A 15,448-nucleotide genomic window follows, 5' to 3' on the forward strand; every position below is an offset into this window, starting at 1 on the left:
CTGCGTGTGGCGAGCTACGAGACAGAAACCGTTGGAATGTTTACTGTCGCGTGTCGCCACGAATATTTCTTTTAAGGAGAGCTATAGAATTACTCCATACCTTTGTTAGGCAAAGCGTTCATCCCGTGACCGCGGCTACGTTCGGCGACTGACTGTCGCCTCGAGCCCAAGCTCATTATCACAACTCGCGAACAATTACAATCGGATTGAATAACTAAAATTGTTTAATTACAGCTATAATAGACTCTAGATTACAATATTGCGGGATTATCCAAAATTCCAAAGGCTCCGGTGTTCTTTTCATCTCCGACATATAAAAAAATAAAGAAACTGAATTACTTATTATTTAGAATTACTCACTTGACGTAATTCTTCTATTCTTGTTCAGAATTAATATTAATGATAGATATCCTGTCACTTTACTTTGTGTAATTGATAAACACGCGATAATATCAAGAAATATTTTGCAAATTCGTTTATTCACTACGACATCTTCTACGCAACTTTTAACATCGCTCTTATAAACGTTCTATATTCACAAATGCGAAAATACCGCGGCTGTGCAGTAGTTCGCCAATCCCCTACATTTTATAGTAGAATAGTTCTACTACACATGGTATTCTACAACAAACTTCATTAAATTAATTTAATAATTTGTGAACAATACTAATTTATGGCTTAATTATCGTTACTATTTTTCTGTTATTTGACGAATAAAATATGTCGGAGATGAAAGAACATCTTGGTTTCCCATCCGGAATGTTGGTCCAGACTTTTACTATAGCTACATTTAAGTAATAAAAATAAGAAATAATTTTTAATGTTCCAACCTGACTTTATGACAATGGGTTCGGGCTCGAAGTGACATAGCGGGTCACTAGAGGTAGTCACGGTCACGGGAGGGACGTGTACCTGACAGAGGTATGAAATGATTATATGGCTCTCCTTAAAAACAAAGATTGAGCCGAGAAGTGCGGACAGGAATATATAAGGGCAGTTTCATTTGGATTAAGTGTGAGTTAGTTAGTTAGGTAGTCGTTGGACGAATTGCTGATTGAGTTATCCGAATCGTGTATTACGTTGGTACTCGTTATCCCGTGGACCGCGGATTCGTTATTGAACCTGAATTCGTTGTCACCATTATCTCGACCATCCTATCGCCATTACTCATAGCCTCTTGTAGTGTCCACATTTGTACCGATAAATATTAGCTACATCCGCGACGGTAAAGTAAGTAAAGGTTCATCGAACGCCACAAAATGCCAATCTGACTCCGACAAATAAATTGAAATGTTGTTAAGGAAATTATATGTATGTACACTAATTTTTGTTTGAATCTTCAATAAAAAAAAGCACGTATTATTTAAATTTAAACAATTTAGAAAACATTTAATCCAATGTAAAAGATATAACATTTTTTTAATGAGAATGGAACGAAAAGACAAATGTATTACACATCGTGAACTTGACTTTAAGTCACTGATTCTCAATCGAAAGGTAACGTAAACAAGAATTTATTCTATAATTTATTCCACGGTCATATAAGATCTCGAGACTCATATACCGAAGCCTAGGGAAAATCTGGAAATTGAGTCTCGACTAGTTATAAAAAATCAACGTGGAAAACAAGAAGAAGTTCTGTGCATGCGTGACATGCTATGAATGCCTTAAATGGAGACAAAGACGTTTTACTTATCTCTGTCAGTCTCGCAAGAACGCGGACTTTGTTGATTTTTCAATGTTGATTTTTCACAGCTAGATACGACTCAGTTTTCGGGCGGTTTTCCCTAATGAGTGTGCAGATCTATTTATATAATCATGGTTTATCCAATGGGATGAGTCGGAAGAGGTACATAAAATCTCAAAATTTAGGGGAAACCAAAATTCAATTCATAGTTTGTAACACATATAAAATGGAAAGTTATTTTACCAAACATTAATTCCCCAATGAATGTATCTTTCTAAGATGTTAACTGTAATAACCTGCACAGAAGCTATGCAACGATATTGAAGAACGTACTATGATAAATTTTTTTTTTTATTTAATATTTCACATTCACAATTTGTCCAATTTGGACATTTGGTAGAATTTTTTAGCTGTTTGATTATCGTGTGGGTGGCTACCCCCCGCGGGGTACCATCATCGTGTTTGTTAGGTTATGTCCTTTATGAGATCTGCTGGGTGTTTCCTTTTTAGTCTTCTTTCTGTGCCTGATGTGTTGATCGTTTCCGCTGCCAGCCGGTTCGGGTGCGTTGCTATTCTTTCTCTGTTCCTTCTTGCGGATCTGCTAATCTCCTCCTTGACCGTTGGTATTCCAAGGTCTTTCCGTATGTCCTCGTTTCTAACGTACCATGGGACGTTTACTATTGTTCTGAGAATTTTATCTTGAATTGTCTCTATTTCGCTTGTATGGCTCATTGCTGCTGTTCCCCATAGTGCTATTCCGTACGTCCAGATTGGTTTTATGATCGTTTTGTATATTTTTAGTTTGTTTTCTATGCTTAGTTTGGATTTTCGACTTGTTAACCAATACATTTGTCTCCTTGCTATCTGTATTTTGTCTATTATAGATTTAATACGCTGTTTCCATGTGAATCGTTTATCTAAGTGGAGTCCTAGGAATTTGACTTGCCTTGTTTGTATTATGTGCGTGCCGTTCAGTATAATGTTTGGTGGTATCTGTTTTCGCAGTGTGAATGTAATGTGGTTGCATTTATCGGGGTTTGCTTTAATTTGTTTAACTTGAAGCCACTTTTCTATTTTTGTGATATGTTCTTGTAGTAATGTAACTGCTGTTGCAGGGTTAGTGTGCCTGACCAGTACAGCTGTGTCATCCGTGAATGTCAGTATTTTGCTATTGTTAGTTGTTGGTATGTTGGCCGTGTATAATGTGTATAAAATTGGTCCTAGGACGTTTCCTTGCGGAACTCCTGCCTTGATTTCTTTAACTTGCGAGTGTGTGCCTTTGATTTTTACTATGAAGCTTCTGCTGCTTAAGTATGATTTGATTAATTGGTATATCTGCCCCGGAAACTGTTTCCTGATTGATTGAAGTAGGCTAGTGTGGTTTATTTTATCGAATGCTTTTTCGATGTCCATGAAGAGTGCCGTGCAGTATTGTTTTGTTTCCAGCGCCTGTAAGATTTCATTGACGAGCCTGTGCGTTTGTTCCATTGTGGAGTGTTTGTTTCTGAATCCGAATTGGTGATCCGGTATTAGATGGTTCTTCTCTATTATTGGTTTTATCCGTTCGTAGATTATTTTTTCTAGTATCTTAGAGAACACCGGAAGTAGTGAGATTGGTCGGTAGGACTTAGTTTCGTGTGGGTCCTTGCCTGGTTTGGATATCATTATGATTTGTGCCAGTTTCCAAGCTTTTGGAAAGTATTGTATTCTTAGTATTGCGTTTACTATTATTGTGATTTGTCTTATCGCTTTTGGCGGAAGACTTTTCAAGATTTTGCCGTTAATTAGGTCGATTCCTGGTGCTTTATTATTTTTTGTTTTCTCAATTATATTTCTGATTTCTTGTGCTGTTGCTTTGGGTATGGTGTAGTGATTGTCAGTTGGTGTACTAGTAGTTAGCGCATCCTCGTCCGTATGATTATTGTGGTTGCTGTTGTTGATGTTATGTGGGGTGAATGTATTGCGTAGGTGGTTGGAAAATTCTTCAGCTTGCTCTTCGTTGCGTCTTGCCCATGTGTTGTCTGCTCTTCTGATTGCTGGTACCATTTTTGTTGTCTTCTTTATTTCTTTTTGTGGCTTTCCATAGGGAGTAGTTGTAGTTCTCGTGAGCAGATAGTGACTCGATGAACTTTGTGAACTCGTTGTTGTTGTGCTCTTTTATTTTGTTTTTTGTTTCTTTTGCAACTTTATTTAGGTGTTTTTTTATTTTCTATTGATCTATGTTTTTGCCATTTTGCTTTCGCTCTTCCTTTTCTCTAATTTTTTCGGGGATGTCTAGTGGAACTGTTGTTGTTTGTCTGTTGGTTGTTTCAGGTATAGTGGTTGGCCTTGCTGCTTCTTAGATAGTTTCTGTGAGTGTTGTTAGTGCTTGATCGATGTGTTTAGGTGTTTTCAGTGGGATGTTGCAGCTGATTTTGCTCTCTATTATTTCTTCGAATATTTGCCATTTGGTGGTTTTATTGCATAGCTTCTCTGTGCTGCTGTAAAGTATTGGTTTGTTTCTGTATGTAATTATTATGGGCGTATGGTAGGAGGTAAGCTCGAGGCTGTGTGCTATGTTTAGTTTATTTGCGTTTAGTCCCTTTGTAACTGCGAAGTCTAGCAGGTCAAGTATTTTGCTCCGGTCTGTCGGCCGGTATGTCGGTCTTCCTGTGGATAATATATTGAGGTTATTATTTCTAATGTATTTTTCCAAGGTTCTGCCTCGAGGTGTGGTGATTCTTGATGCCCATAGTGTGTGCTTTGAGTTATAGTCTGCCGCTGCAATATACTTGTCACCTAAGTGTCGGAAGTACTCTTCCCACATTTGCGTTGTGATTTTGTGTCGCGGCGGTACGTATACTGCTGACAACTGCAGTTGGTTGCTGTTAGTCTGTACGGTAACGGTGGTTGCTTGTATATGTTCCTTACTGACCTGGCTGTGTAGGTGATGTTTAATGTCGTTTTTTATTACTACTGCCGTCCCTCCGTGTGCTTTCCCTGAGGGATGCTTGGTGTCGTATATGGTGTAGTGCGGTATTTTTATGTAGCTTTTTATTGTGAGGTGTGTTTCTGAGACGAGTAGTATATCGATGTTGTTGCTATACAGGAATGTTTTAGTTTCTAGGGCCCTTTGTTGTATGCTGTTAGAGTTCCAGGCTGCTATTTTAAGCGTGTCTATTTTTATTTTTTGCTCATCATGTTAGTAAGTAATTGTAACATGACTGTTATCTGCTGTGTTTGCTGTCTGAGGAGTTCGTTTTGTTCGCTTATCATTTTTGTGAGTATTCCGGTGTTTTTTATGGAATGTTTTATTAACTCTTTGATTTCTGTAGCGTCATTGCTGTGGTTGTTCTGTTCTTGATTACCTAAGGGTGACGACCGTTTGACTACTTGCGCGTAGCTTCGGTTTCTAGCGGTGTTGGTGTTAGTGTGGTTATTGTTCCTTACATGCTGTGTATTTGGTGTTAACGTAGATTCTGTGTTGTCATGTTGCGTGTGGAAATTGTTGTGTGTCCTGTTACGAAGCGGTGGAAAAAGTTTATCTTGAAGTTGCTTTCTTACTAGACAGCCTTTGTAACTCGCTGGGTGATTTCCACCGCAATTGTAACATTTTATGTCGTTTATTTTTCCTGTGTGTGGGCAGTTCGCTGTTAGGTGCTTTCCTGCGCATTTGACACACGCCGGGTTCCTGTTGCAGTAATTTTTAGTGTGTCCATATTGTTGACACCGCATACATTGCGGTATGTCTTTTTTGTGCCTGGGTGGGTCGACTGTCGAAAATTTCCTTGTTATTATTTTTAGGTTCTAATTCTATTAAGAATAGCGGTAGTGGTTGCTTCGTATCGTACCTTGTAATATTGTTTATAGTTCTTGTTTGGTGGCCCATCTTTGCTAATTCGTCACTTCGTTTTTTTGTGTTAATTTTTGGGTGCAGTCCTCTTATAACTACTTTGTAGCTCCTTTTCGTTTTGAGCTGGTACGTGTGGTATATTGCATATTTTCCCCTTAATTCTTTTATAACTTTTCTGTAATTTTCTGGTGTGTTTGTTTGGATCTTTACCTGGGCAAGACGCAACGAAGAGCAAGCTGAAGAATTTTCCAACCACCTACGCAATACATTCACCCCACATAACATCAACAACAGCAACCACAATAATCATACGGACGAGGATGCGCTAACTACTAGTACACCAACTGACAATCACTACACCATACCCAAAGCAACAGCACAAGAAATCAGAAATATAATTGAGAAAACAAAAAATAATAAAGCACCAGGAATCGACCTAATTAACGGCAAAATCTTGAAAAGTCTTCCGCCAAAAGCGATAAGACAAATCACAATAATAGTAAACGCAATACTAAGAATACAATACTTTCCAAAAGCTTGGAAACTGGCACAAATCATAATGATATCCAAACCAGGCAAGGACCCACACGAAACTAAGTCCTACCGACCAATCTCACTACTTCCGGTGTTCTCTAAGATACTAGAAAAAATAATCTACGAACGGATAAAACCAATAATAGAGAAGAACCATCTAATACCGGATCACCAATTCGGATTCAGAAACAAACACTCCACAATGGAACAAACGCACAGGCTCGTCAATGAAATCTTACAGGCGCTGGAAACAAAACAATACTGCACGGCACTCTTTATGGACATCGAAAAAGCATTGGATAAAATAAACCACACTAGCCTACTTCAATCAATCAGGAAACAGTTCCCGGGGCAGATATACCAATTAATCAAATCATACTTAAGCAGCAGAACCTTCATAGTAAAAATCAAAGACACACACTCGGAAGTTAAAGAAATCAAGGCAGGAGTTCCGCAAGGAAGCATCCTAGTACCAATTTTATACACATTATACACGGCCAACATACCAACAACTAACAATAGCAAAATACTGACATTTCGCGGATGACACAGCTGTACTAGTCAGGCACACTAACCCTGCAACAGCAGTTACATTACTACAAGAAGATGTCACAAAAATAGAAAAGTGGCTTTAAGTTAAACAAATTAAAGCAAGCCCCGATAAATGCAACGACATTACATTCACACTGCGAAAACAGATACCACCAAACATTATACTGAACGGCATGCACATAATACAAACAAGGCAAGCCAAATACCTAGAACTCCACTTAGATACACGATTCACATGGAAACAGCATTGTAAATCTATAATAGACAAAATACAGATAGCAAGGAGACAAATGTATTGGTTAGCAGGTTGAAAATCCAAACTAAGCATAGAAAACAAACTAAAAATATACAAAAAGATCATAAAACCAATCTGGACGTAAAGAATACCGCTTTGGGGAACAGCAGCAATGAGCCATATAAGCAAAATAGAGACAATCCAAGCTAAAATTCTTAGAACAACAGTAAACGCCCCATGGTACGTTAGAAACGAGGACATACGGAAAGACCTTGGAATACCAACGGTCAAGGAGGAGATTAGCAGATCCGCAAGAAGGAACAGAGAAAGAATAGCAACGCACCCGAACCGGCTGGCAGCGGAAACGATCAACACATCAGGCACAGAAAGAAGACTAAAAAGGAAACACCCAGCAGATCTCATAAAGGACATAACCTAACAAACACGATGATGGTACCCCGCGGGGGGTAGCCACCCACATGTTATATTAGTATACCGCTACAATATTTTACCAAATGTCCTACTGGACAAATTGTAAAATTAAGAAAAAAAAAAGAAAAAAAACGTATCGATATGCGAGATTTCGAAGCTAGTGCGCATGCGTTGGTCTGGAATGTCGTGCATGGTATTTAGTTCGCTTCATATTAGCTAGACATCGCTACCTTACGGTTCGCGTCGCTGCTGACCATGGTATAGTCGGCTCGAAGCAAGTTCCTAATTCTAGGTAATTTATGTCGTATAAATTTAATGTAGTGGCAGATGAGTTAGAGGGTAATTCAGATCATGTTGTTGTTTTGCCTTGGAGTATCAATATCTTTAGGATACATATAATGTAATAATAAACTCCGGGCAAAACAATGTCGCCGCTACATGCAATTGTCAAACAAAGATGAATTGAAATTTTCCGGTATTCCCCCGACCAGTATAAATGAACGTACGCGATCGCTAGGCGATCAGTTTTTATCAGTCAGTCTCGAGCAATCTTATTAACGATTTATACACTGTCTTTAGTGAATCCGTTAGTACGAACGTCTTAGCGAACATTATCTGTATTTATTTATTTATTATTTTAAAATATACTTGACGGGTTTCAACTTCGAGTTATCTCGTTATTTAAACAGCAACTCAATCAACATCCTCTACAGATTCTCTTTTTTTTGTTGCCCCTCGATATCCCCACTATACACGCATTCGTTAGACGTCCGCGACCGTTGCCGTTCCGAATATTCGGCGGAAGAACCGTAGGAATATCGATGACACATTAAACATGTCAGTCTTAAGCTTTGTGTCGCAAAGCCGTCGGAAAGTTCCGTCGTCGAGTGTCGTGTCACGACCGGCACACTTCAAACTCGATGGACTGATGATGGAGATAAAGATGTGGCGGCACTCGGCGACAATGTATATCGCCAAAGTACCTAATGAGCCATCGATATCCCAACGGTCCTTTTGTCGAATGTTCTAGAAGAAGGCGTGCGTGGCAACGGTCGCGGACGCCTAACCAACGCGCGGATCGTGGGGATATTGAAGGGTGACAAAAGAAAACTAACCGAATCCGATCGAAAGTCGAGTTGTAAGAGTCAGTCTTGAAAAGTCACGCTTAGAGCTCGGAAGCAAATTGTAAAACCAAGTGTTAGAAAAAAAATAAAGTTTCTTTTTTTATTTTTCATCTTAAATTTGTTTTTTTATTTTTTTGTATGTTATTTTACGTGACAGCCGTCACATACAAAAAAATAACAAATTGTTCTGGAAAGTTTTATGAATATTTAAGAATGAACTCAAGTACATTTAATTACATTCTGAAACTAACGGCTTTAAAAATGCAAAATCAAAATATTTTTTTGTATTTTTAGATATTTACGGGTTGTGCGCCTTTCAGTTAACCTGGGAATACTTTAATGACTTCTAACAAGAGCCAAGCTGCTCTTTTCCTGATTTGATAACATAAATTATCATCAAATAACTGTACTAAGTTTTTTTTTCAAACCTTTGACATATTGTTAGAATTATTGTCCAACGTTGTACATCAATCAGACAACTTTTTTACTTTTTTCATAATAACATTAATTAGTACAAAAATTTTCATTATTGCGGAAATAAGTGCAGCTTGTTCTGGAATCAACCCGAATTTTAAAAAATCGGGAACATCTAAGGAATGTTGCCAGACTGCAAGTTCCATAATCGGAAATTAGCCAGACTGCTCTTTTCTGAGTTTTACGATAGTATTGATTAGTATGTCAAATTTCATCCCTGCGAAAAGAGATGCAACGCACTTATGTTTTTGACCCATCGATTCCATCGGAAATGAATAGCGAGATTATTGATTTATTAACTAGTAACATTAACTATGTCTAGATAACTATAATGGTGCTTGGAAAATAAGTGTTAAAAGATATTCACTGTCTCTTGCACTAGGATGAAACTATGTTTTCTTAATCCATGTACAGTGTAGAACACTACGCAAATCATCTAACTACCAAACTGACGAAACAAGATTATGTGAGGTTAGTTAAAGCCACTAGTTAATTGAGTCGCCCCTCTGTGTGACATTGCATTTGTTTTACTTGACATGTTCTCTCTTGGAATTTCTCGCATCGCAGGAATTTCTCGGACTGGTCCAATGTATAAGCATTATACTTGCTAACACATTATACTCCTTTGCAGTTTAAAATATCCTCGCCGACTTCTCTCACTGCTCGAAAGTCGTAATAGTCCCATAAACGTCACATTTAACTTCTACTCAAATTTAACCATATTTAAACGTTATCAAATCGCTTCATATTTCGTGACTTTTCCTAAAACATGCATACAATATATTTTTCGGTATTTATTTCTAGTTTGCTTTTTTCTTTCCCAAGAAAAATTTGTACTTTGCCTTGCCTACCGTGGGAGGTCAGTTTGATCATTCGATGGAATATTCTATTTATTCTTAAAATAAATACAATCAGTGCAAAGAAAAGGCTATATCAAGGTCAGATGACAAACAAAATTAGTAATAACAAATGATAACAACTGTTATACATGTAACCTTGTCATAAACCATAATTCATCCCTGAATCAAGAGGGCCACTCAGTCCCATATAATGACCCTAAGGAAACGCCACAAAATTTAGAATTTTTATGGTCAATTGATACAAACATTTTAAAAGCGCGAAAAGTTCTTTAGGGTTATTGCTCATTCCGGCAAAACACGGAGAAAGTGGGTTTTTCCCATGTTCAACGGTCAATTCCACCCTCGAACAACCATTGATGGAAAATGGCCAGTATTCATCAATATTTTCATATAAATATCGCCGCCAGAGACTATATTTTTACTTGGTATCTTTCTTTCGACCAGATTACGTGTCAGTTTCTTAGTGAATCAGTCGACATCTAAACTTGTTATCTCTATAACTCAGACAGAAAGTATCCCGGAGTGTTTTGTGTAAAGTGGTTATAGAAGAAATAGTAAAGCATATAAAATTCGACAATAATTTTGTATTCCGTACATAGTGTTATTCTGTGGTAAATATTTACCCTAAAAATGTCAAGACTTTGCAAAAAAAAATTATTAAAAAGAATAACGGACATAGCAGAAGACTGTTCAGTGTGCGATGAACAAGAAACTTCAGCAACTGAAAACAACATGGAAATACATGAAACGCTATTTACAACCAAATCAGAGTTAGAGAGCAATAATGAAGAGGAGAATATTATCGATGAGCGTTCACGTTCAGGACAAAAAAGAAAGAAATTATCATTGACAGCAGAATGTAAGACTGGTGTAAAGAAACAACGTATCGAAACTGGGCTCGATGGAACAGTTTGGAAAGAACTAGATGCAAGTTCTAAACCTGGCAGGACACCAGTTCATAATATTTTTAGGGGTATGTCAGGTCCGACAGGATATGCTAAACGGCATATAGTGAAAGGACAAGTAAAGACAGCATTTTATCTTATCACCATATAAGGGATCATATAATAAAATGTACGAAAGAAGAAGCATTTAGAGTATTAGGGACTAAGTGGAAGCTAAATACAACAAAACTAGATGCATTTATTGTTCTGCTATACGCCCGAGGTGCATATCAGGGAAAGAAGTTAGATGTCTCATATTTGTGGAGTAAAATTTGGGGGCCTGCATTTTTTTCAAAAACAATGAGCAGGAATGATTTTGCTGAAATTATGAAGTGTATACGATTTATAGAGAGAGAGCGATTTATAGAGAATTCACAAAAGTGTTATAAACCTGGTGCATATATCACTGTTGATGAGCAGTTGTTTCCGTCGAAGACTAGGTGTAGATTTACCCAGTATATGCCGAACAAACCAGACAAATTCGGCATAAAATTCTGGTTGGCGTGTGATGTCAATAGCAAGTATACAATAAATGGGTTTCCTTATTTGGGAAAGGATGAGAAGAGAGAAAATTCAATTCCATTTGGAGAATTCGTTGCTCTAAGCTGATGGAACCATTCACAGGATGTGGAAGGAACCTAACAACAGATAATTTTTTACGAGTGCATCACTGGCCACAAATCTACTCGCAAAAAACTACAATCGTTGGAACAATCCGTGAAAATAAACGGGAATTGCCAAAGATAGTCAAAGATCGAAGGGAAAAAATGACTGTTTTCAAGCAAATTTTATATTTCGAATCAAATTTCTTTTACGGTGTATAAACGCAAACCAACAAAAAGTGTTTTGTGATAAGTTCCATGCATAAAGCGATAGAAATTGAAAAAAGCAATAAACGTATACAGGAAATGATTAGATTTTATAATGATACAAAATTTGGAATAGATGTAGTGGGCCAGATGTCAACATCTTGTAGGTGCCCCCTCCAGGTATGTTTCGACATTTTGGACCTAGCTGGAATAAATGTCTGCATTTTGTATAAAGAAACAACAGGTGAAAATATTTCAAGACAGGAATTTTTTAACATGGGCAAAAGTTGCAATTTACACAACCTACAGAGCATGCTATTACTCTTTTCATGCTTCTGACGACCAGAATCAAGACGACCGCTGATCTTTTGATTGAATTTTCTGGCGGACCTGAAGGTAATTTTCGTAATTGGAAGTAACAGTTGAAATTACTGCGAGATACCGTATGGACGACAATAATATCAGAATTTTAATGGGTTTATGTTTACGTGGAAAAGCGGCGAAATGGTTTCATCCGAAGCCCGACCATTTAAGAATGATGGTTACGGATTTCCTCGACAAGTTGCAACGCGTTTTTAATAATCGACCAAGTAAAGCAACGTTGCGCAAAGAGTTCGAAAGACCAATCTTTTTGCGAATATTATTTCGACAAAGTTACGTTGACGAATGAAGTCACCATCGACCAAGAAGGACTCGTTGATTTTATAATCAATGGAGTCCCAGATATCCGGTTAAGAGGTCAGGCACGAACGCATCGTTTGCACAGAAACATTTCGTTTGCCGAGCCACCTAGAAACTTTGAAAAAGGAGAAAACATTTACACGCATCAGGGAAGCGCCTGTACGCGCAGCGGATACACCAGCGTGTACAAGGGAAGTTCGTTGCTATAATTGTAACGAATTGAAATGAACTAATCTTTACGCGACACCGCGCACGCTCACGTGCGCTTCCGTAAGCACCATACCATCATCATTAGCTCCCTATCCCCAAAGCTATGGCCCAACACGGCGTTTGTCCTGCTCGACGGTTCCGTGATCTGAGCCGGCTCTCACTCCTGGATCCCACCGTGCTCTCCTTAGACTTTTTTCTGCACACAGGAAAAAAACATACATGTAAGAATATTCGTACCATGTACCATGAAAGTCTCTTCGGTTATCAATTCTTGCAAGGAACGGATTACTCCGAGCCGTCGTGGTCGTCATCGTGTATCGTGATCCACGGCTTGATCCGATTAGCAGCGACAACTGTCCAGTACCGTCTTACCACTTCCCGCATATGCTCTAGGTCATAGCGTTTATTCAGCAAAACAGTCCGAATCCGGAACGGTTCCTTGAATTTTCGTAAGTTCACTGGTCCGCAGTACCACCACTAGTTCTCCTGCGGTATACGTCTAGGCGTCTCCCTTACTCTGGTCATACCGTTCCTTCTGCGGCCGATAGTTCTTCGTGATATGCCGTGCAACATCTCTTTTGACAGTTGGTTTAATATTTAAGTTGGTTTAATAAGAGGTTTAATATTTATCTTTATGCGATCACGATATCGAACATTGTACCGGAACGGAAATGTCATACGTTGACGCATTGTGCCGTTGTGACAGTATCCTTATCATAAAATCAAACACTTTCGAGTACATTCCGTCATTTTAACAAATTGGAAACGAGAAATTGTATGATCGGAAACGCAAACCGGCGCTAAAATATCAAATTGGGGATCACGTCGTCATTTCAAATCATGTTGTTGCACCCGGTGTAAATAAGAAATTATTACCAAAATTTAAAGCGCCTTACATCATGACAAAAGTACTCGACAATGATTGATATGTCGTCAACGATATTGAAGGCCTTCAAAAGGCGCGCGTACTTACCGGAATTATCGGCCCTGACCAAATAAAACGTTGGTCTTATGATATAATTTAAAGCTGTTATTAACAAATTAGTGTATTCAGAATTAAGTATCAATTGGTAACGTTACGCGAATTGTCTTGCAAGTCGTTACAGTACGTATTAAGATATATGTTACATTTAGATTTAAGCATTAATAAGCAAGTTGCGTAAATTTAAGTGTTGCGTAAATTTCGTCATCATGTGTCCGTGCTTGCGGTCAGTCACGAGTGGTAGGACTGGTTGAAGTGTAGGTGATAAAACGTGAAAACCTCCCTTGAGGACCCGTTTCAGTCATCGGCGTTCGCGACGGATCGGATGCCGATAATCTGATCACTCTCCATCATCGAACCGTTAATGATCGATTTCGGTCAGTCGCCGAGCAAATGTCAAAAGGTCCAGATCCGAGATTCCGGTAGCCTTCGTCACATTAAATAGCTAAGTAAATGAACGTGACCCTTTTTTTATTTTTTTTTTTTTTTGAAACTATTAAGCGCTCTTCCTATAATTTGATATATGAGAAAATATGATGTTTTGACGTTATACTTGTAGCGGCACTCGACAGCACAAATACCGCTACTCGACATAAGCAACTAACGGACGACGGTAGCGCAGTGGTTAGCGCATTAGATTACGAACGTTCGGAACGCGGGATCAAATCTTGAATCCCGGCAACCGAAGTCCGATTTTTATTCCACGATTCTAAATAGGAAGAAAAATATAGCAGCGACATCTACAGCCACCAGCCACAATCATCACGGACTCGACTCATCCTCTACATACTATATATTGAAAGATAAATTTTCGTTTTCCGAGAAATGCTTAGCATTAGAACTTGATATTCTCCCCTTTTCCCGTGGGCCTTCATTTAGTTGTTCTGCAGCCATATAGTGCATTTAGCAGTTATGCAGCTCGGAATAACCGAGCCTTTTAGGCTCAGTAAGGAATCCAAGGTTGCCTTCTTTCTCCCTATTGCCCTCCAATTAATCAAAAACATCTTCGCTGCATTTCTCTAATGCTATATGATTTATCATGTTATGAAAGTTTAAATAATAATAAATTCTCCTGTGCCACAATTACCATTAATTATTTTCATCTTTCTTGTACGTTCAGTATTCTTCTTAGCATATTCAATTCCCCAGGTCTTAACTTTTTGAATTCTAATGTATTCAGGTAAATTGTACTTTGCGGTATTCTGATTGCTTTATTCGACGACTGAATCAATTCTGATCTTGTGAGACCCACGCGGCGATCTCACAAAGACCATACAAGAGCGGTCCTGAAATTATGCATTCTGATTATTCCGAATTGATTTCTATTGATCGTACAATATTCCTCTAGCGGGTGTGAGCGATACCTGCGCTGAATGATTAGGAAAAGGTTGCGAAATTTCGTTTGTTATTCGCTACGCTAATTAGTACTGATCAGTTTCTAAAGATCGGGTTTATGACACTTTCGGCTATTGGGACGAGACAAATATTGAAAGTGTAAAAAGTATTGTTAGAAATCTAAACTAGTGTTCTTACTTAAAAATGCCTCTTGTATTCGAATACGGATGTCACAAAAATACATACAAATATCTTCGCGTATTTTACTAACGCTAAAAATTTTAATAATCCAAAATAAAACCAAGACAAGCCTGAAATAATTAATAAACAAAAAGCATCGGAAAATGTAGAAAATAAATTGACCAAAGAAGAAAAAAGAGGTATTGAACAAAAATCAATTTCAGATTGTGAAAGCGAAACAACTAATCCGCGTCAGCGAAGGAAAGTTCTTTTAACGGACACAGCTAGTGATAGCGATAGGTGTAAATCTGTAGAAAATGATAATGCAGTAACGAGTGTAATAGCAATTGATGAAGCGAATTTAAGCCAACGTTCTAGGAATGAAATATCTCGTTTACGTACAAATATGGTATATGACAGTCCCCTATCACGTAGTCGGCAATCAAAGTGTTGTGATAATGAAAAGCAACCAGAAGAAAACAAAGGTGCTAATATCGCAAAGAGAGAAGCGAAACATAGAGGAAGACCTAGGAGAACGGATAAAGTTGAAGTTAAAAAAGGTGAAGATCCAAGAAAG

At 38.1% G+C, this 15,448-nt stretch overlaps 1 protein-coding gene across 1 annotated transcript; it reads right to left on the reverse strand.

Moving 5' to 3' along the window:
- Positions 1–4,823: 4,823 nt before the first annotated feature.
- On the reverse strand, positions 4,824–5,822 carry LOC117238826. The gene is made up of 2 exons (XM_033504037.1): positions 5,518–5,822; positions 4,824–5,439 (listed from the first exon to the last, which is right to left on the reverse strand). Exons 1-2 carry the CDS (start codon positions 5,802–5,804, stop codon positions 5,373–5,375), a joined length of 354 nt encoding a protein of 117 aa, XP_033359928.1. The 5' UTR covers positions 5,805–5,822; the 3' UTR covers positions 4,824–5,372.
- Between the last annotated feature and the right edge of the window lie 9,626 nt (positions 5,823–15,448).

This window comes from Bombus vosnesenskii, unplaced genomic scaffold (assembly GCF_011952255.1).
Source record: "Bombus vosnesenskii isolate JDL3184/JDL3185 unplaced genomic scaffold, Bvos_JDL3184-5_v1.1 scf7180000013621, whole genome shotgun sequence".
Taxonomy (NCBI): Eukaryota; Metazoa; Arthropoda; class Insecta; order Hymenoptera; family Apidae; genus Bombus; species Bombus vosnesenskii.

Bases quoted from the DNA above. Each gene is read 5' to 3' on its own strand.
- LOC117238826 (XM_033504037.1), bottom strand. From the start codon at position 5,804: ATGTTATGTGGGGTGAATGTATTGCGTAGGTGGTTGGAAAATTCTTCA. The intron at 5,440-5,517 runs GTACGATACGAA...AATTTTCGACAG, and splicing joins ACTATAAACAATATTACAAG to TCGACCCACCCAGGCACAAA.